Source organism: Neltuma alba, unplaced genomic scaffold (genome assembly GCF_004799145.2).
Source record: "Neltuma alba isolate B1F8T4 unplaced genomic scaffold, ASM479914v2 tig00010758_pilon, whole genome shotgun sequence".
Classification (NCBI taxonomy): Eukaryota; Viridiplantae; Streptophyta; class Magnoliopsida; order Fabales; family Fabaceae; genus Neltuma; species Neltuma alba.
In genome coordinates this window covers 261,499-283,850 of record NW_021635583.1, presented here as the reverse complement: position 1 = coordinate 283,850, position 22,352 = coordinate 261,499, and the positions used below count along the sequence as shown (strand labels likewise).

Below are 22,352 nucleotides of genomic sequence, written 5' to 3'. Positions count from 1 at the left end.
TCAATTATTTAATCAAATACTCTTATGTGTGATTTTTATTACTAATAATCATGCAACATAACTTTCAAATTTTGTCAATATAAATTATTACTATTGTTATTAAAAATTGGAATGATAAGATTTGATTGAAAAACTATACTTAATAGATATAAATAAATGGACCTAGATTTTGTTATATATTTGTGTGTGTGTATATATATATTACTACAGAGGTGCAAATATATTACTACCTCTCGTTTTTAAATACTATTCTTGTTTTTTAATATAAAAATTAGATAATTAATTTATAAATATTAAAAAATTAATTATTTATAATAAATTAACTAAATTAATTATTTATAATAAATATGTTGTTCTTTAAAAATATTTTTGTTAATCATATGCATTAGAGTATAAAGCATTTAATACGTACAACTACTTAAGAGACTATTTTAGAGAAAAAAAGAATAAATCTAAAAAGCAAAATATGTTATATTTAAAATCCAATTAAATTTTATATTTAAAATCCAATTAAATTTGTAACTACCTTTTATATTTAGAATAAGAGGTAAGTTGTCACCAAAAAAAAAAAGAGGTAATATAAGCTACCCTTTCTTATGTACAATAAAATGTGAAAGATGTCGGTGGTCGCTGGTCACTCTCGCTCAGAAGCGTTGGGAAAGGAATTATTTGTATTACTTGACATGAACGGCATCTATACAGTGCAATCATCTTTATGGTCTTCATGTCTCCAACCGCTGCTGATTTTTTTGACCTTTTCCCGCTGAGATTCACATCCTTCTTGACCTGTTGGTATTAGATGAGCCTCTTGCCGGTCGTACACTTAAAAAGTACATAGTACATTCTATTCTTAATATAAAATCTTATTTGATTTTTATTTTGATTTTAAATATAAGATCCTAATTCACTTTGTCTCTCATATTTATACATTTTTTTTCCAATGTAGTCCTTTTGACAATAATAGTTCTAACCAAATACACCTGATTAGTAAGAATATTTTACGAAAGACAACACCTATTCATTACAAATAACTGATTTAACTTCTTTCCTTAATCCCCTCAAATTAGTCAACTAGCTCTTATAATTAGGACTGGAGGTAGTAATATACTACCTCTGGTTTTATTTATAAGACATTGTTTATAGTCTACAAACGAGATTATATAATTAGTACCGGAGGTAGTATAATATTGCCTACACTTTTTAATATAAGATCTAGTTTATAGATTGTTTTGCCTGTTCAAAAATCTATTTTGAGATTGATTGTGAAGAGCTCTACAAAGCTATTATGAACAATTCGTTAGTTAGTATTGAATGCTAGGGTGCTTATGCAGTCGCAGACGTTCGTGGTATGCTGAAGACAAGACCTCAGGCTATGTTTACTCTTGATTCCAGACATGGTAACTGTGCTGCTGATTATTTAAGTGCTTCTGCAAAGACTGGGGTGGGTTCCAGTAAAATGCTAGTAATAAGACCATCTCATCTTCAAGGAACTTTAGATTCTGATGGTTGCAATACTAGGAAACATCATGTTTTTGTAAGAAGCAGCATTTCTGTTGTCCGTGCTGGCATATAGGTGAGCTTTTCCTTTTTCTTGCATTGTATCCTAACCAGCCTTAATTTTGCCGGTTGCTCCTTTATGGTTGCTTCTTTCATTAATAAATTTTCTGTTAAAAAAATATAAGTAAAAAAAAGAAGAATGAATTGATGTACTTCATTTTTTTTTGGTAAATCATATGTATTATTCTATTGGAAGCAGTACTATTCGAGGTATTGTCAAACACCCCTCCTAGTAGGATTCGAACTTTCGTTCGTCACATTATGAGGGATTAGCTCTTTTTACTAGATCTAATTCTTGTTGGTGATATACTTCATTTGAAATAGGCAAATCACATGATAAATTACGCGATCTCGGCCTTGGAGGATTCATAAATGGATATGAATGTGACAGTTCCTATGTTTTGTATTGTCCTGAAACTGCCCATGAAATATATTCGAAGCGCAATAAAGGCAGCGGCCAACTGAACAATTTATAGATTTCATATGGAAAATGTGATCTCAATTAATCGAAAGACAAAAAGCAATACTTTTTATTAAAAATAAAATTGTGTGCATTCAATATTGACATGCAAAAGGAAAATATTATAATGTTAAGAAGTATGTGGATGTGCATACATTTCTCAAGTCTTAAATTCTCATATCCTACGCCCTATTGCTTTGGTGAAAGGACTTTTAGAAATTTTCATTGGGGATTGCATATTGTGCACTCCTATTAATTAATTTTTTAATTTATTTTATGTAATTCTGGCATAAAATTGGAAAACTCTATGTAATTTCCTCGCGTAGCTCTGTTATTTTCATGACACAAGAAAAAGAGGAAATGGAAAGTAATAATGAGCTGAGAAAAACATATTCACAAGAGAAAAGAAAGCAAAAAGAAGGGGGAATCTGACGTGGAAAGCTCATATTACTGCACGTGTTGAACCCTCTTGTTTACAATGGTTTTGGCTCCAGGAAACCAGAACCCTCTGCTCTCACGTCCCAAAACGGCTTCCTTTCTCTGTTCAAAGTTGGTGAGACATACGCACCCTCCTCCCTCAGCTTGTGTTTCACAGAAAACTTAGAGAGAGACTCCTTTCCTACACAGACGTTGAATCCACCCAGCATGCACCTCTTAATTCTCCCTCCATATTACAATTTTACCCCCCCTTCCTTCTTTGATTCCCATGTTTTTATTCCTCTGCCTCGCTCACCTCTCTCTCCGCCTTTGAGCTCCTGTGTTCATGGCCGTCTCCGATGTCGACGCCGTCATCGAGTTCTTGAGGAAGAATGGATTCTCAGAGGCTGAGTCTGCCCTCAGACAGGACATCACTGAAAAAGGTGATCTGCGATCCTTTGACTACGAGAAATTCTTCTTCCCTATGGTGCCTCCGCCGCCGCCGGTCAGGGTCCGATCGTGTTGTCGGCCGTCCCTCACAGACTGCTCCTCGGAAGATGAGTTTGTGAGCTTGAGTTCTTCTACTTCTGATGTTTGCTCTTCGGGTACTCACTATGCTTTGTGTGCTTCCATTGATAAGATCTTTTTGTTCATGGCTTCTTTAAAGTTCTGATCTTTCAACATTCTGGTTTGATCCTCTGCGTCAGCTGAATGGTTCTTGTTCATCAGATTTCAAAAAGTAGTAAACTTGCCCCCTCTGTTGTTCATCGTGTTATAATTCATGGCTTTATATCGTCGTTGAGATTATAAGGAATAGAGTTTATAATAATCATTTAATGGCATTCTTTTTGGGCAAAATCTATTGCTATTTGGTTTGATTTAGTTTCTTTTTTCTTATTGAATCACTCATGCATTAGAGCATGATGAGAGCTTCTTGTTATTGCAGAATTCATCAATCCATATGGAATCCGTTCCGCGTCTCAGAATGATTCTGAATCTTCAGCTGATAGGCTATCCCAATTTGGAACTGCACGAGATCACCATGAATTCGATTTGCAAAACGAATCATATTGGTACAACGAGAAAGATGATGACAATTTCATGACTCCAAGCTATGAAGGGCCGGATTTTTTTAGCTCTCCAACTGAGGACAAGTTCATAACGACATCAGAAATGGACAATCAGCACGAGAATCCCCTGAATATTGGTTACATCTCCGAAGGATTTCAATCAGAGGAAAATGGTGACTGTATAGACAAGACATGCCTTCCCAATAATTTCTTTGGAGGGGATCGAAGTGATACTGTTACCTATTCTGAAGACCATCGTGGTGTGGATGAGAAAAATCAGCTCAAGGCAGGATTATTGGAAAAGGAAATTCATCTGAATGATTCTCACTCGAAGGTTGGTGGGAAATTTTCTGGCCATGGTTCTGCCCTGGAAAATAGTATGGATCAAACGTTTGACTTTTATACAAGCAATGATATTAGTAAAGGGAATAAAGATTCCTATGGCCTGACGATTGAAGTTGCTGGAATCAACAGCTTGGAAGCTCGAGATGATAGAGGATTAGCCGATGAATGTCATGAATCAGATGATGCTGCAGATATCACTGATGATGAACTGATAAAGTACATTCCTGAGGATGACTACGAAGTATTTGACTTGAGAATTATTCATAGGAAAAACAGGTTTGTTTCAGATAGGCTTGCATTCTCAACTTCCATTTCCATTAAATTGATTCCAAATGCTTGAATCAACCACCATTTTGATTGTTTCATTCATTTTCTGTTCATGTTGGTTTTATTCAGAACATCTACTTCTTTGGGGAATTTATATTATGATATCAGGTTTCGATTATTGTGATGATAGGGATAAGTATAAATAATGTTCCTTACACTTGTGTATTATGCCATGGTAATAGGACTGGATTTGAAGAAAGCAAGGATCTTCCGATTGTACTAAATACAGTTATTGCCGGCAGATACTACATAACAGCTTATCTTGGTTCAGCAGCCTTCAGTAAGGTTGTTCAGGCACATGATCTTCACATGGGAGTGGATGTTTGCTTGAAGATCATAAAAAATGACAAAGATTTCTTCGATCAAAGCCTAGATGAAATCAAGCTTCTTAAGCTTGTCAATAAGCATGACCCAGCTGATCGGTTCCACATACTGCGTCTTTATGACTACTTTTATAATCAGGTATGCATCAATGGAAGAATTTACAGCTGCAGAGTGAGAATTTGTTTGGTTTGAATTGTTAATCTTATATGAAAACTTCACAGGAACATCTATTCATTGTTACTGAGCTTCTGCGAGCAAACTTATATGAATTTCAGAAATTCAACCAAGAATCTGGCGGTGAAGCATATTTTACAATGAGCAGGTTGCAGGTTTGTTCCAAAAAGAATATGAACTTCTTCTTTAATTGATTATTTAGATAGACGATGTTTTCAAAACCTGATGATTATGGGGATGTACTGAACAGTTTTGTTCCTCTTTGCAGCACATTACTCATCAATGTTTGGAGGCGTTGCACTACTTGCATAGCTTAGGAATCATTCACTGTGACCTGAAACCAGAAAACATCCTGATAAAAAGTTACAAAAGATGTGAGATCAAGGTCATTGATCTGGGAAGCAGTTGCTTTCAAACGGACAACTTGTGTCTGTACGTGCAATCGCGATCCTACAGGGCTCCTGAAGTGATACTAGGGCTCCAGTACGATGAAAAAATTGATATATGGTCCCTCGGCTGCATCTTAGCCGAACTATGCTCTGGTGAAGTATGTTGTTGTAACTTTTCTTCCTTAGAAGTGTCAATGAAGTTTGTCTTCCTCGAGGTCTAACATTCACATGATGACATTTTGAGACCATGTTTTCTGCAGGTGCTCTTTCCAAACGACGCAGTTGTCATGATACTTGCACGTATGATTGGAATGCTTGGTCCTATTGATCTTGAGATGTTGGTCAAAGGACAGGAGGCTCACAAGTACTTCACCGAGGAATTTGATATTTATCATGTCAACGAGGTTTGATTCCCATTTCTTCTTTTTTGGATGTGCTCTATACAGTCACTTTTTTATGATTGTAAGGAATTTAGATTATGTACTTCTCGAGGAAGTCATACAAGTTTTCGGGATTATGAGCAGGAGACAGATCAAGTTGAGTATATAATTCCAGAGGAGTCATCGTTGGAGCAGCATTTGCAAGTTACGGATACTTTGTTCATAGACTTTGTAAGATGCTTGCTTAGCATAAACCCTAAAACAAGGCCTACTGCAACCCAGGCGTTGAGACATCCATGGCTTTCTTATGTTTACAAGTCCAAGGACAAGAATGTTCTCAGATTCTGATGGGGTTGTCTATATTTATATTTATCAGAGCTTGCAAAGGCTTGCAATCACAATTTTGGCTTTTTTGTTTTTATGCAACAGCAACCGAATCCTCTTTCTGCAGTTGCATACTTGTTCTTGTTGATATGAGCTGTGCTCTTTTGTACAGAAAATTGTATCTTTGGGGAACCCTTTCGATTTTCCTACCAATTTTCATTAATCTAAGTCATTTCGTTGCTTTTTATGATAAGAACACGTATCTGAGTTTGTGCAATGATCTGTACATCTCAAAACTATTCTTCCATTCTCTTTTATGAGACGCTGTTGATCACTATTCTGAGATTAGACTTCAAACTAGCTAAATATAAATTTTTAAAATTATTTTTAATCAGGTTAAATAAATGAGAATATTTTTGAAATATCAATCATGAATGTTTCATTAAATTTGGCAAAGATTGTGTTAAAAAGATCATGCTAGTAGAAACAGTTTTTTTTTTTAGTTACCCACCCAGTTTACCAGAGTTTTGCTCTGACTATATCTGGATTCGATCCGTGTCGCGTACAATAGAAACAGTTGATTTGCATATGAGGACATCTCGAGTGCAAGATGAATGCACATTTGGACTGTCCAAAGAGATTGGGCCAACATTATGGGCTGAAACGAATACTTATTGGTTTTGGACCTCTAAAATGTCCAATGACATTTGATATCCTGGTAAAAAATTATTGACCCTTTATTTAATACTTCAAATACATTTATTTCCAGGCCTTTTCTATTAGAGATTTACAACTATGGTCATGCCATATCAATGACTCTGTAAAAAAGTAATGGTAAATATGACATCCAAACGTTATTCTTCTTAATTTTTTTATGCGTTGCATGAAATCATGAAATTTAAGTATTGAGTTATAATGATTTTTTTTTTTGGGCCGGGGAGTTATGATTCTAATAATTTCTCTATAATTTTAGTATAGTTTTCACTGCATGTTGTCGATATCAATATTTTTAGCAAGAAAGATCAATATGAAGGGGGTGTTTAGGAAGTATGAAAAGTACTTTTTAAAAACACTTTTTCGTAAGGCGAGATAAACTCTTCTACATATTTATTTCGTATACCGTAAAAGCATTTTTAAAATTATGATTTTGATTCTATCCAAACATTCCTGAATTATGAAATCTACAACTTATTTCACTCATTCTCCAAGTGCTAAGTCATATATGAATAATTTTTTTAGAAAAATACAAAATTATAATAAGTGGCATTGGTAATGAGTTATTGATAGTAGAGCTTATTCTTTTAAACATTATATAATGTATGGAGAAAAGCATATGATTCATTATAACATGATAAATATATAAATTTTTAATAATTTCATAATAAATGCATTTTGTTACAGTTTTTCAATCAATACAAAGGAACTGAGAGCATCAAATATATTCTCTGGTTAAGTAAACGATGCTGTCTTTAATAACAATATTATTATCTTGTGAAAGAAAACCTTATCCCTTAAGAATTGAAATTTTTATTATTAAATTTAATATAATAAATAAATAATAAAGCAAAAAGATCAAGATGACCCAACTGGCCAATCCCTTTCTTGGCGGCTAACTAGTGGCTGTGCGTGAGTCCCTCCTTTTATTTAATAAAGACACTTCTTTTAACTCCTACCTCTGTCTCTTCTCATTGGCTCATTCTTTATCTTCTCGCTTTTCCCTTTCTTATTTTCTTTTTCCCCCACTTTCCACTTATTATAATCATATCTGGAGAAAATTACGTCCAAGACTCAAACTAACAAAAATCACATATAGGGATCCGAAAGCCTACAATTACTGAATGAACTAAACAATTATTTTTCAGATATTAACTTTTGAAAAAATTTCTAACAGATGTATGAAATTTAATGATAATTTTTAATCCTAAGATAATTACATTGTCTAGCATCAAGATTCAAAAATAAAAATGTTGGAAATTGTTTGTTTTTTCCATTATAGGTGTTCTCATTCTCAACTAAAATCAAATATTCCATGTTTGGACTCTGATATTTAATACTCTTTCGATTTTTAATATAGAACCTAATTATTAAATTAATTTTGATCTTAAATATAAGACTTATTTATCATATTTATTAATTTTTTCTAAATTATCTTTATAGATACTCCCTCAATTATAATCTAATAGAAGAGGAAAAGATCATATTAAAAAATATAACTATGGTATTTTAAAAAACAATTTATATTTTTTATAATTAATTAATTTATACAATTTCTTTAATCTAGTTAAATTAATTAAATACAGTTGTTTGTCAAAAATGGGTATTTAAATGTAATTTTTCCGTGATCCCCCCTCACCCTCGCTCACGGCACGTCCGTTACACTCGCTTCCTTTAAATCAGGCCATATCTCTGAAAAAAGGAAATTGATAATAGCGAATGCAAATCTCCCAGTTGACGCCGGGCGGTTAAAAAGACCCGTTAACGTCCTACGCACCACGGCACACGGCAGGCGTTGCCTCTTTGGGTGGACCTTAGGACTTTCAGGAGTGTCATGAGGAGGGAATTGGATTCAAATGGCTGAGTTGACTCAGGCCGAGGTTTACTCCCCGAGAACTCAGCAAGTATGGAGGGCACTCTTGTGTTGGCTTGCCTCCCTCTTCCAGATCTTCTTTCAGATTATTAGAGCCCTCGCTCACTACCCTTTACTCTCTTTTTCGTCGTCTTCATCTTCTTCCCCTTCCTTCAAGCCTTTACCCTCAGTTGAGCTCCAGGAGCAGTATGATTTGCCGTTGGATTCCGCCCTTGATATGCTGCAACTGATTATTCCGCCGCTGACGATCAACCCCTTCAAAAACTCACGGTACTGGTGTTTCGAAATTATGCTTAAATGATTAGGATTCTGTTGTGCTTCTGTCAAGGTCCATGATCATGACGGCTAGTGTTCAATTTGTGCTCTGAATATTTGAAATGGATATGCTAGTTGAAGTTTTTGAAGTTTTTATTTTTTGCTCTGCCAGGTGTAAGATAGCTTCATGACTTATCAGGGAAGTTTAGGCGACGGTCCGGTGTTATCCAAGTGTGATTTTTTTTTTTTTTCAAGTGAAAAATTGTCTTATGTCATGATAGTTGACTTAGATATGTTCATATCAACATGAATCGTGGAGAGGCAGGAAAATTAATAGTTGGAAGAAATTGAGTAGGTTTTGAGCTATATGCGAAGTGCTCAAAATCTGCGTGCAAGGAGAGCCAACCTTAGATTTAAATTGAATAGGGAAAAAATCCGGCTGGACCACTCAGATCAAAGGAAATTCCTTGGGACTGAGTATAACATTCAAATTGGGCAAATCGAGAACCGTTTTAATTTTGAACATTTTAGCATTGGCAGAGACTATGATGAATGACTATCTCATAGTTGATAAAAGCCCGTAAGCATTTTACATGGATACATCTGGTTTGGTAGCACAAATAGACCATTAGAATATAGTCACCATGCCTCTGACTTCCCCATTTCATGACTTTATAACTTCTATATTCTTTTGCCTTTGGTTGTACTATAGTTCAAACTGTGTTTAAAACACTTCTGATGCCACTCACATTGAGAGAAAGATTGGGCGTCTGTATGGTTTTCCCATCTGGTTTGCTATCGTTGCTTTGTTTTTGTGTTTTGTAATACAAATTTCTGCATGTCATGGTGTTGATTTCAAATGGACATCTATGCCATAAAATAAATTGGCAAGGTCCTTTTGACTTGTGCAATGGGGAAAGTAATAATTATACTACCTAGTTAAGGGTCTTCGAAGTATATGAAATACGGAAAATGAAACGTTAGATGTGGACTTGAAAATGCTTTCTCTTCTTTTGGGCGTATAGGGGGATGCTAATCAGAATTGGTAAAGACGTTTCTCTTTGTTTGGCTGTAATGCTTATGCTGCCCAGAGAATAGCTAATGCTAGGAAATACAAAGTATATCAACCATGAAGATAAAAGTTAATCATGTTATAGCTTCTCACAACTGGAGAGTATACCGATATTTTTTATTGTTTTTTACATCACACTGGCCTGCAGTGATGTCATAGTTCTCTTGTAAATTGTAGCAATTCATTTTGCATTCTTATGACATTATACTGTATATAATGTGTCGCGTGACAGTGTACCTTCTGTCATTGCTTCATCATATTTAATCATTAACTTTGTTCACTCTTTTGATGAGTACCAAAAAATTGAATTGGGTTCTATAAAACACAAGGCCTGCTAGTTGTTTCGATTCTATTTGTGGTTGGGTGAATTTTTTGGGGTAAATTTGTGATTTTGGAAAGAAGAATATGATTTGTGGTTGGTTAAGGAAAGAAGAAGGAGAGTCACTAAGTATATGTATTTGTTAATTATTACCTGTTAATGAGCTATCATAGTGCTGTATCTGGTATAATTTTTTATGAGCTATCATAATATCATATATGGTGTCATTCTGTGTTGTTTTCTTTTGTTCCTTCCTTAAACCACCACTTCCTGTGTTACCAGAAATTTCCTACTGTTAATGTGGATTCTGATCTTGCCCGTGAATTTGTAGGTAGTGCTAGACTTGGATGAAACACTTGTATGTGCATATGAGACGTCAAGTTTGCCAGCTGCAGTTCGTGCTCAAGCAACTGAAGCTGGTTTAAATTTGTTTGAGCTTGAATGTGTAACACCAGACAAGGTTTGTTCTTTGATAACTTGTATATAAGTCATTCTCTAGGGATCGAATATTATATCTTTACTTGTCCATGTTGGTTCTTAAAGGATGGAGAAGGAAAACCGAAAATCAATTACGTGACAGTATTTGAACGGCCCGGGTTGAAAGAATTCTTGAAGCAACTTAGTGGATTTGCTGACTTGGTGCTATTTACTGCTGGTCTTGAAGGTTGGCTTCACATCCTGGAGTTGTTCTGATGCCTGCTTAATTTTGTTTCTGTGAATTCTTTGCCGTGTCTCTAAATGAAAGGCATCCATAAATTCTCACAGGTTATGCAAGACCACTTGTTGACAAAATTGACATGGAAAACTGGTTTAGTCTGCGACTTTATCGGCCCTCAACAGTTAGCACGTAAGTGTTTTTCACATTTCTCATTCAGTATTTGGTATTCACTTGAGCATTCTCTCTTTCTAGCCCCTTCTTGCTTGTAACGAGGTATCGTTCTGGATCATTAATATATGAAATTTTAATTCGTTTACTCTTGTTGGACGTTTGTATGCTGCCTCATGCCCTCATATTCTATCTGTCTTCTTTACCACTTGAAGCGGAGATCATTAAATAGACAAATAATTGAAACCCAGTCCAGTAGTCCTGATTCTAAATGGAAATTTGTCATATTTGTATAAACAGCCTACTGGATTAAATTAGGAACAGCAGTAATATAATCATGCAGAAAAGATTCCCTTCGGTTATTTCCAACTTTGTTCATTACTTTCTGTTTGCAATGAACTGCATTAATGTTAAAGATCTTTATTTATTATTTTGAAAACCAGACTGCATTTGAGGATGATACACTTCCAGGTCAAATGTCTGTAATGCGGTGTGCTTGGTGTATGTTTTAGCTGCACGTTAAGGTTAACATCGAATTCTTCATTAAAACCTGATGAGTTAAAAGGAAAATTTTCCTAGTGAATTATGGTTTCTTGACTTTTTAATAATCGATTTAAATGCTAAAACTGTACTAGGAGAACATGCAATATGTGAATGTTACTTAAAGTTGTTTTAACATCTCTTGTGAAAAGACAAAACATTGTAAATTCATCTTTTAGGGCATCCAAACTATTTCCACTCTGGGTTTGACTCCTTGGTAAGTACTGGTCGCATTAAGATAAACATCTTGGTTTGAAGCCTCCAATTGTGTGGGTGTTTATTTATCATTTATCATATATTTGGTCGTCGTTTCTTAACACCCTCCTCAGCTAGCCTGGTGCTACCTGATGTTTAATATATAAAACTAAGCAATCAAGTAATCTGAAATCCTGTCTGGAAAATATTGCTGTCGAGATCTATGTTCCTGAGCTTTAGGTTTGGAACGAAGTGTTCCAGATTAACTGGTAAATCCAGCATCCAGCACTTATGAACAATTGATGCTTACAGGGAATATCGGGAACATGTCAAAGATCTATCCTGCATAACAAATGATCTATGCCGTGTTGTTATTGTTGACAACAATCCCTTCAGCTTCTTGTTACAGCCACTGAATGGAATTCCTTGCATTTCATTTTCTGCTGGCCACCCCTACGACACACAGGTGTACACACATACCTCCCTGTCTTATTCAGACTTAAGTCATCCCTTCAATTTTTATTGTTCTAATCCTCTCTCTCTTGTCTGCTTGTCTGTGTATTGATGTTTATCAGCTTCTGGATGTCATTCTTCCTCTTCTCAAGCATCTCTCTGAGCAAAAAGATGTGAGACCTGTCCTCTGCGAAAAGTTCCACATGCCTGAATGGTTTCAAAAGCAAGGCATTCCAGCTTCCTGTTGGACATCGTAGGACCATAGCTGTTTGCAATCATTTAAATTGCTTTTTTTTTTTTCCCCCCCCTTTGGATTACAGTTAACTGTGTTGCTCCAGAAGTGGCCTCACATTGGACGAACAGGTTTTGCGTATAGCATCAATTTATTTTTTGTGGGGTTCCACGGTTGTCTAATGCTGCTTCTTGAAGCTGAAACAGCTGGCCACGTACGTATTTAGGTTGCCAAGATTGTGTTTCCCATGTAACTTTGTTTATAGGCTTGCGATCTATTGGAATACATCTTGTAACTCTGTTGTATAATATTATCAGAAAAATATTTTCTTATTATCTCAGTTCTACCTTAGCCATTTCTGTTTTTATTTTAGCCTATTTTAAAGAGTTTGGTAATGTCACTATTGCATTCCACAGTCCAGTCTCAATGAAGAATCGAAGTCATGGTGAGCTTTTGTTTAACAGATAACACGACTGACTTGGACTGTGTGGTTTCTAATTCTATCCATAGTAGCCTCAATAAGCAGCATCCAACAGTCAGAAGCTTGAGTCAATACCAAGTGGAGGTAAACCAGATTGTTTTGAGTCTTGTTCCAAACAGTTTTTGAATTTCATGTTTGTTTCTCAAAGGGAAAGAAAAGAGTCGTTAGGATTATCATCAATCTTTTGGTTACTAGAAGCAAGACTAAAGGGCTGTTTGGAGAGCACTTAAATTTTTTTTATTTTTATATGAGTTGAAGTTGAAACAAAACTTTTTTTACATTCTGTTTCGTATACTGTAAAATATTTTAAAATCATAGTTTAGTTTTTGTTCAAATACCCTTTAAGTATCTTAAAGAAAAACAATAGAGAAGAAAAACCCATATTAGATCATCTTCTTTACTTTAACCCTTCTGAAAGAAATTTTGCCTCTTAAAAAAAATATCTTTTTATTATTTTTATTTTTAATTTTTGACTGAATATCTTTTTATTATTAAATTTAGTATGAACTTAATAAATAAGAAAATAAAAAATCCAGGGGACTCACCCTGTGTCCCTGTCACTGCTTTTCTTGGCACTGACAAGTACCGTACGCCAGTGCTGTTCTTATAGGCTCTTTCTTTTTCTTTTGCCAATCTTCACTTTTGCCTTTCTAACTAGTCATAATCACGTCGGATGAAAACTACATCCAACAATATACTCTTTCGATTCTTAATATAAAACTCATTTAACTAATTTGATTAGATTAAAAAAATTAGATGAATTAATTAATTATAAGAAATGTGACACGTTTTTTTTAAAATATCATAATAATCTTTCTTAATACCTCCTACTTAATTATGATTGAGGAAGTATCCATAGAGATAATTTAGAGAAAATTGATAAATATGAGAAATGGGTCTTATATTTAGGATCAAAACCAATTTAACAATTGAGTCGTATATTAAGGAAGGGAGGAGTACTTAAAATAACAAAATTCACACAAATAAATCTTAAGAATTGCTAAGTTACTAAAGAACCAGAATATACCAGCACCACAATTAATTTTGTGAAGAAAAAAAGACTAAATGAAATATTCTAAAATAGATTATTATTTTTAGCCATGGGGTAATGGCTTTACCCACCGTCAAGATACTTTAGAATTAACATATTATTAATTATAAAAAAGAATCCATGAATATAATAATATAAAGTTTGATGCTAACTACTGATTCTGCAATGATGCATACAGGAGAGGATGGCATTTCAAGATCATGTTTGGTAGATTGGGTAAATTTAATTATATTAAATAAAAGCATCCAGCTTGGACTGCCGCTAAAGGCATAGCCAATATCCACATATGGACCTTCACAATTGGAACTCAACCCTGCTTTTGCGGTTCACATTCTGTATCATTAATACACTTTCTCTATTACCCCGACGGGGGCAAAAAAAACTCTCTCTTATCACCAAAAAAAGCTTCTCTTATTATAAAGCGTGTGACATTAATTACAGTTCACTAAAATTGCCCTTAAAGTCTAGTACAATTATTTTTTTATATCTCTTATCCCTTGTTTATTTTAGCTAAGAGAGAGCATATGCGTTATGCTCCTCCTCCAATTCACAATACAGGTGTAGTATTTGTTAGGAGCTATTTTATGGTAAGTGCATTCACACGAGAGGAGACAACACTTTCCTTACATATGATTATCTTGTACTACATTTAATCTTATTTATAAGAACTAATTGATTAATTTGAGGAGATTAAAAAAGAAGTTAAGTTAGTTATTTATAATAAATAGGCATTGTCCTTCCTAAAATATCATTACTAACCAGTGTATTAATTAGAATTATTATTGTTAGAAGGACTATTTTAAAAAAAACATAAATATAAGAAGCAAAATGAATTGGGGTTTTATATTTAGAACCAAAATAAAAGTTAAACAAGGTCTTATATTAAGAATTGGAGGTAGTATCTTATAAATCACAATTAAAAAGTTATTTCTGAAAGTTATAATCATCGGTCTAAAAAAGCTCCTCCAATCATTATTCTAAATAAGCTCCTAATTTAACTATTCCGCAAAAACAAAAAAATCGTTGTTAATTAAATGGAAATTACATCATCAAAGATATAAAAAAAATTGTAATACCTTCTTAAACCATCCCTATCAAAAGTCAGGACTACATTAAATACAATGAACTAATTGTTGTAATGTTTAATTATATGGGAGAGTAAAACAAATATATTAAATATTTTAGACTAAAAGTAAAGTTAGGAGGAAACACACGGGGCATGTGTTATAAATTCGGATAATGCTCACATTTATTTGCGCTGTCAAGGTGTTTTTTTTTCCCCGACTTTCAAAAAGTAGTAATAGCTTTTTGCCCCGAGCGATAAAAAGAAGAGCTTTTTGCCCAGACTTTGAGATGCAAGCCTTTACTTAAATGTACCCTTGATATTTATGTGCCCTTGCACTTTTAACCTTTTTTGAAAAAAAAATAGAATAACCAATACAAGTTGGGTCTAGTGGAAGGAACTGACCCCTCACAACGTGACAAATCAAGATTCAAATTCTCACTGAGAGAGGCGTTCACGTTTAGTGCCTGATAGTGTCTCAAATAGAATTGTTTCTAATAAGAGGTTACCTATATTTTAGCTAAAAAAAAAAGATAGAATAAAGAAATAGTATTGGAGATAAAAAAAATGAACACGTGTTAACTTTTTTTTTTGGGGCTTCGGGAGAAAAGAAGTAACGCAAAGAGTATCCTTTTAGCACATTGGGGAGGGAATTTGTATCAGCAGTTCAATGCATAAAAACACAAGTTTTTAATAATTGGAGTTCTATAAATTTGTGAAATCGAATGTACATGAAGAACTGTTAAAAAAGAAATACTCCTCCAGTTTTTAATATAAGATCTATTTAACTAATTTGATTAGATTAAGAAAATTATGTAAATTAGTTAATTATAAAAAGTATGACATGTTTTTCTTAAAACACCATAATCATATTCCTTAACATTCTTTATCTTTTTTCTATTTGATTATAGTTGAAAGAGTATTTATAGGGTCAATTTAGAAAAAATTGATAAATATAAGAAATGTGCCTTCTATTAGGTCCTATATTAAGAACGAGAGGAGTATATAAATCCACATAATCTTTTTTTTTTTTTTGAGGGAAAGGAGTGGGGTTACAATTAGCTACGTACAACGGAATCCACATAGATCCATTGTATTACATAGAAAAGCATCTTCATCTTTCAATGTTTAATGTATAGAAATTTAAAACATATATAAGGGACTCTTGTTTAGAAAAGAAAATGACAATTTGACATTTTTTTAAAATTTTTGGATGCAGTCATTGCTGTGCATGTGTATAACAGCACAAGTATGTTTTGCCCCACAAAAATTCAAAATGAGCTAGATCTTGAAAACTTTATCAAAGTCAGATCAGGTTCCATAGCTTAGAAAGCATGTACAAATGATTTATTGATAACATTTTTTATCCTAATGACAATGTAGTCATACTTTGAAAAGGTTTAAAATTTAAATCTAATGACATATTTTTGTAAATATATTTCATTTGATTGTACGAGAAAAAAACTAATTGGAATATAACAACAAATATATATATAGAGAGAGAGATCCAGATAGCTTGGAATGGATGCATCCATTGGACATATAACTTTGGCACCACAATAAACAAATGCAAATTTAAATACTAATAGTCTGATTACGTACAATACGAAATTTAATATCTAATAGTGTCTCAAATAAAATTATCTTTAATAAAAGAATAACAATATGTAGTAGGAAAAAAAAAACATATTATTTGTAAGTCCCTATATATATTATAAGTACGTGTGTGTATGTATACAATATTAACATGTCGGTAAAAGTTGTTTGTCTTCTTTGTAATATTTAATGAAGTAATGATGATGTATCCTTCAAATTGTGTTAACACTGTTCTGTTCTTTTGAAGCACATATGATTATGTACACTACCAAGTTCTCCACCTTGGAAGCTAATTAATTCGTAGTTCAATTCCCCGTTTTTTGGGCTTTCTCATGTTTTTTTAATCATTATTTATACAATCATTATATCACCCATAGAGAGTTCAAACTCAGATAACCTCCCATTTAAAAAATATTTAACATTGGTGTTTGGCATTATTTAAGTTATAAGATTCTTGCACCTTGTATTTCTAAATCGGAAGATAGAGCCCAAAAATTAGTGAAAATTAACGCATTAAATATGATGTTGAGGAAAATGAGTAACAGATGAGAAAGAAATTAAGGGAGTGTTTGGATAAAAACAAAACCATGGTTTTAGAAGTGTTTTTACGGATTACGAAGTAAATATGTAGAGGAGGTTACCTCGTTTTGCGGAAAAGTACTTCTGAAACCACGGTTTTGGAGCACCCAAACAGATCCTAAGAGAGAAAGACAATAAGATTTTTTTTTTGGCCATAAAGACAACAAGCAAATTAAAACTCAACAAAGTAAATTAAATGAATATATGTATTTTATTGAGTCAAATGAATATAAAATTTTAACCTTATGGTAGGCTGTAGAGTGGTTCAGAACCTCTCTCTTCTCTTTTCATCCTCTTCCTTTTTCTTATTTTTCTAACCATTGAATTAAAATTTTAACAGTTGAGATTTAAATATTTCTAAAACTATTATTAAAATATTAAATTATAAGAATAAATAAATAATAAATTACAAACTCCATTAAAATTTAATTCTAATAGCTTGCAAATTCATTAAAAAAATTTTTAAATGTTTATAAATAATTTATAAAAGTTAAAATCTTAACCATTAAAATATGTTAATCTAATTGTTAGAAAAGAAAGAGAAAAAAGAAGATGAGAGCTTCCGAACCGAGTTAGAGAAAAAATTGGGATTACATGCTTTCCTTTCAACAATTTTTTAAAAATAAACTAAGGTTTCTTTTTTAGTGAAAACTCCTTTTCCAAAATTTATTTCACAGCACATTCCAATTGTCTTTCCTGCGCAATTCCTGATTTCCTTCCTCGTGAAATTTTGGTGGCCATATGCTTCACGTGAATACGTGATATATTTTCAACTTCGGAAAAAATTTTATAATCATTGACAAATGAAAAATAAATTTGATAAAATAATCATAAATTAAGATTTGATTAAACTTATATTTAAATTCTATTTAGCAAGTACGTTTAAAAGGACCATATAAATAATACGGTAAAATAATAAGATTATAATTGTTTATGTAAAATCATCCAGAATATGAGGAGAAAAAATCAACACACTCTCTTTTTCTCTTCTGGAAAAAATCTGTAATCAACCAATCACTTGCTAAGCGAAGCGAGCCCCATAATTTCGTTTGACTTCGTCCCAATTGACCAATCTTTACGTTAAAAAAAGATAGTTGATACTGATTCAAGTAAATCAGGAAAGGTATCGCTGGCCAAAAAAAAAAAAAAAGAGGAAAGGTATTATTTTATTTATGGTTACGAAAAAAGGGAAAGCATTATTTGTTCTTCATCATTGAGAAACAGGAAAGGGACTGCAATTCTGATCAATTTTCATGGATAACCTTATGTCAACGAACAGTATGAATGATTAACCTTAAGTTGATAAAAAAAATTAACCATTTAAAAAAAAAAAGACCTATATATGTATAGTTATGTGCCACGTGGTCATATGGGAGCATCCCATTCCTCACGCGTCAGCACAACATGATCTCCAATCTTTTTCATGTTTATTAAAAAAAGTATATAGTTTTATAAAATATTCATTTTAAAATATGCATCAACACTGGCGTCCCTACCTTCGGTTCAATTTTTGTTTCAATCGGGTTCAAACTAATCGGCTGAATAAAGTTAAAGAAAAAAATTTTAATCCGGAGTAAAGCAAAGTGTAGTTCTTTTCATCTTGGCTTGTTTCTTTGACTTTTAATTTACTGTTTATAAGTTAAAACGAGAACTTTCTCACACGTGCGATATACGAATTAACATATTTGATTAGATTTAAAATGTTAATAAATTGTGTTATCTAAAATAACTAAAGATTTACTTCTAACAAGAGTATATTTTTTAATTCATTTTAATGAAATTTGCTTTAGAAATGCAGAATTTATGAGAAATAGATGCAAATTTGAAATTAATTATTTATTTTTCTATTTAAACATCCCATTGACATACTAATTAATTATGATATTCTTCATTTAATTTAATATATTCATCCTAATTAAGATATTTTTCAAATTCAAAATTAATTATTAATTTCTTGAGTTGAGCCTCCAAAAGAAATTGTATTTATTTATAATGTTTTTCATTTAATTTAATCTCTTCAAATCTCAATCAAGGTGTTATTTAAATCTCATTAATTGAGTATATTTGGATCTATAATCTCATACCCGACCTATTTTTAAACGAACCGGGTATTATAAATTTTTAATATTATAGTTAATGGTTGATTTTTTTATTACAAGTTAAATTATACCAAACTAATGTAACCTTTTGGGGCATTTGCTACGTGAGAAAGTTGTTTGAATGAAGGGAAAATATGAGAAATATTTGGTGCGATTGGTAATTTTATTATGGTCGAATGTGATTCGTAGATTAATTATAAAGTGATTTTGTTGGAGGGGAAAAGTTTTTTGTATTTATGCGGGAGGGCTTTCCTACTTCCATCGTTTTTCTTATTCCCATTTTATACCGAACAAGTCTACGCGTAAATAACCTTTGCTGACTTGTATTTGTTTTTTTCCCAACAAACCCTTTTGACTGTTGTCGACCCTAAATCCCAGTCTTTCTATAAATGAGAAGAAAGAAAAAGTTGCCATCAAAATTTTTAAAAGTTAATTTTGAAAACTTAAAAAAAAACATTGTTTATAAAAATCAGATAGGGTTCGGGAGTTGATTGTGTGTAGGGAAAGTATTAGGCACCCCACAACACTTGTTCATGAGAATGGTAACCCTAAACTGACTAAAAAAACAATATGATCTTTTATTATATTTTAATTATCCTAAACAACAAAAGAAATATACTCTTTTTATTTATATAAAAAAAGGAGCAAAAATAAAAAAAATAAAATAATTACAAAGCTGCATTTGACCTAAGATAAAAACATAGGGCTTACATACCCTTTAAATGGATCAAAATTGACGTAATTCAGGATAAAAATGTGTCACTTAGTATTTTTTTATGAAAATATTTATTCGATTAAAAAGGATATTTTTGTGGGTTGGTATTTTTTAATATACAAAATTTTTTGTATTTTTATTTAGAAAATATTTTTTTGAAAGAAATTTTGGATTATCCTTCTTACGGAGGTTCCCATAATCTCATACGAGAGAATAATCGTTCAAGCTTACAGAGGTTTTAAAAACTTCACACAGCTCTGAAAAATATTTGAAATTATATATATTTAAAAAAGGATTTCTTTTAAATTTAATTATTCATTTAAAGACATTAGGCCAAAATTATTTCCTCCAATTTTATTCTAAAAAGAAAACTTGCACAGCTATGATAGTATTTCTGCAGAGACTCCCATAATTTTACACAATTTATTAATAAATTTAGATACTTGTGGAAGTTCAAAAACCCTCGCACGATACATATTTTTTAAAAAAGAAGCGTTTTCGAAAATAAAATGAAAGAACACCCAAAAATCAATTCGTTATGAAATTCAAACCAAATGCAATAGATAGGAAGAGAAATTGATACCTGATGCTCTGCTTATCAATTGGCTAAAAAGAGAGAAGATATTATGTAATAAGCCAATAAAAAACTAAATGCACAAATTAAACAAAACGACATGAACAAAATAAAATAAAATAAAAAAGATAAAATAAAAAAGGGGAAAAGGGAAACACAAACAGGACAATATAGAGGCAGGTATCAATATAAATATATATATATATATATATATGTTAAAAGAAAATAAGAGGGCTCATAATAACACTTCCTATTTTAGCGCTAAATCACAATTTTTTTAATTTTAATTTTGGTTTTTTTTATTTTATTTTTTTACAATAATGACACTGAAAAATATTTCTAAATTGAGAAGCAAATCATCTTGAACGAGGAATTTTGATTTTTATTTGTTCAACTTTCTTATTTTTCTTTTTAATGAATCCAACCCGTATTTCTTAATTTGTAGGTCAATTAGATTTTAATTCTCATATTTTATTTTATTATGGGGAGAATATTTTTATTTAAGTTTTCTCTTTTTAATTTGCCACATGTGGCGTTTCAAGTTTTAAACTTGGCCTCTAAAAAAAAAATTCAAGAAGGATTTTTTTTATTTTTAATTTTTTTTAGTGGGTCTGACAAAATGGGGTGTTTACACTTGTAAAAATTCAACAACAAAAATCATAAACTTGTAAATTTATGCTAATAATATTAGTACACTATTTTACTAATAGAGCATGATATCTTAGGAGTCATCTTTAAGCTTTATTTTCTTAGATAACCCTAAACTTCATGTCATATACGTGTACATTAATAAATACATTCATATAAGTTTCATATATTTAACCTTAATTAAATTTTGTTTGCACAACAAATGATGTGTTATGAACTGATTATGCAAGTTATATTATATACTATTAGGTTAATATTAAGGAAAAAAATAAAAGTATAATTTAAACAAAAAGCAAAGGCATATATGAAAAAACATGATTGTAAAGATTACAGGAAAAATTGTTGTGAGGTCTTAAAGAAGTAAGATAATTACCAAAAAATTTGTTGACAAGTGAGTAGCTAAAACCTGTTATCATTTTTTATATTGAAACTTGTTGCTACAAATTATTCAGTTGTTATGAGATTTTTTAGTAAATATATTTTTTTGGGAACCTTACAGTGTATCTCCCAAGATTATATTAAAACTTGCTTAAGCTCCAACGAGATGGTGATAAATTTTTAAATTACACATAAATAGGAAAATAAAAGATGATTAAAGTTATAAAGATTGAAAACATGAAGCTTCGTTGCCAAAAAAAAAAAGAAGTTTCAAAATAATTTCATAGGGTCATTTTTAACATGTCCTTAATGGTGAAAAGATACGCACGGTTACTAATAACAAAAGCGAGCTTTTGTTCGCCCAAAAAAAAAAAAAAAGCGAGCTTTCGTTGTTCGCGTGTTATCAAACAACGACCATCAACTATGCCGTAACTTTCTTCTTTGACCATGCAGAATTAGTCTTAATCGTTCAACGATTCAAACTTTAATCACTGAATCTATCTTTATAAAAATTAAAAATGTTACCTCATCAAGTCATCTGTTGTAAAATCAGCTTTTTTAATATCATTTACCCATTACATCATTTTTTTTAATTTCTATTATATATATAACATGATGGTTTTTATTTAAAATATTTGTAGATAATCATTTGACCCCTTATCGATTAATTTGGTACTGTAGTTTATTTTAATCACATTTACAAATCGGGTCCCCAAAAAAAAAAATCACATTTATAAAACTTAGTTTTATTATTGAATTACACGCATTTTTCTCTCTATAATGTTTTTGTCTCTCATTCAAATCATTTCATCTCCATTTCAGATTACGAGTCACACTCACACACACAAAACAACATTGATTGTATTTTAAAATAATAATTTGGAAATTTCCCTGCATGGTGACTTGCAGTAATTGCTAGATT

General features: G+C 31.9%; 2 protein-coding genes across 3 annotated transcripts; both read left to right on the top strand.

The window, feature by feature from the left end:
• Nucleotides 1-2,560: 2,560 nt before the first annotated feature.
• On the top strand, nt 2,561-5,844 carry LOC114758823 (dual specificity tyrosine-phosphorylation-regulated kinase 2). Of its 2 annotated transcripts, XM_028947909.1 has the most exons (8): nt 2,561-3,039; nt 3,381-3,894; nt 3,979-4,125; nt 4,359-4,638; nt 4,722-4,829; nt 4,943-5,221; nt 5,324-5,467; nt 5,588-5,844. In XM_028947909.1, the coding sequence occupies exons 1-8, from the start codon at nt 2,781-2,783 to the stop codon at nt 5,789-5,791; spliced, it is 1,935 nt and encodes a 644-aa protein (XP_028803742.1). In that variant the 5' UTR covers nt 2,561-2,780; the 3' UTR covers nt 5,792-5,844. The 2 variants fall into 2 exon arrangements, with proteins under 2 accessions (XP_028803742.1, XP_028803741.1); XM_028947908.1 differs by having other exon boundaries at nt 3,381-4,125.
• Nucleotides 5,845-8,230: 2,386 nt separating this feature from the next.
• On the top strand, nt 8,231-12,586 carry LOC114758829 (CTD nuclear envelope phosphatase 1 homolog). The gene is given in 7 exon segments (XM_028947915.1): nt 8,231-8,568; nt 8,571-8,624; nt 10,332-10,460; nt 10,544-10,664; nt 10,766-10,847; nt 11,874-12,027; nt 12,137-12,586. Coding segments are annotated over 7 exon segments (906 nt in total). The 5' UTR covers nt 8,231-8,337; the 3' UTR covers nt 12,272-12,586.
• The last annotated feature ends 9,766 nt before the right edge of the window (nt 12,587-22,352 follow it).

Excerpts from the sequence above, each read along its gene's own strand:
- LOC114758823 (XM_028947908.1), top strand. The coding sequence starts at position 2,781 with ATGGCCGTCTCCGATGTCGACGCCGTCATCGAGTTCTTGAGGAAGAAT. Across the intron at positions 3,040-3,380 it reads TTCTGATGTTTGCTCTTCGG|AATTCATCAATCCATATGGA; the intron begins GTACTCACTATG and ends TTGTTATTGCAG. Across the intron at positions 4,639-4,721 it reads ATGACTACTTTTATAATCAG|GAACATCTATTCATTGTTAC; the intron begins GTATGCATCAAT and ends AAAACTTCACAG.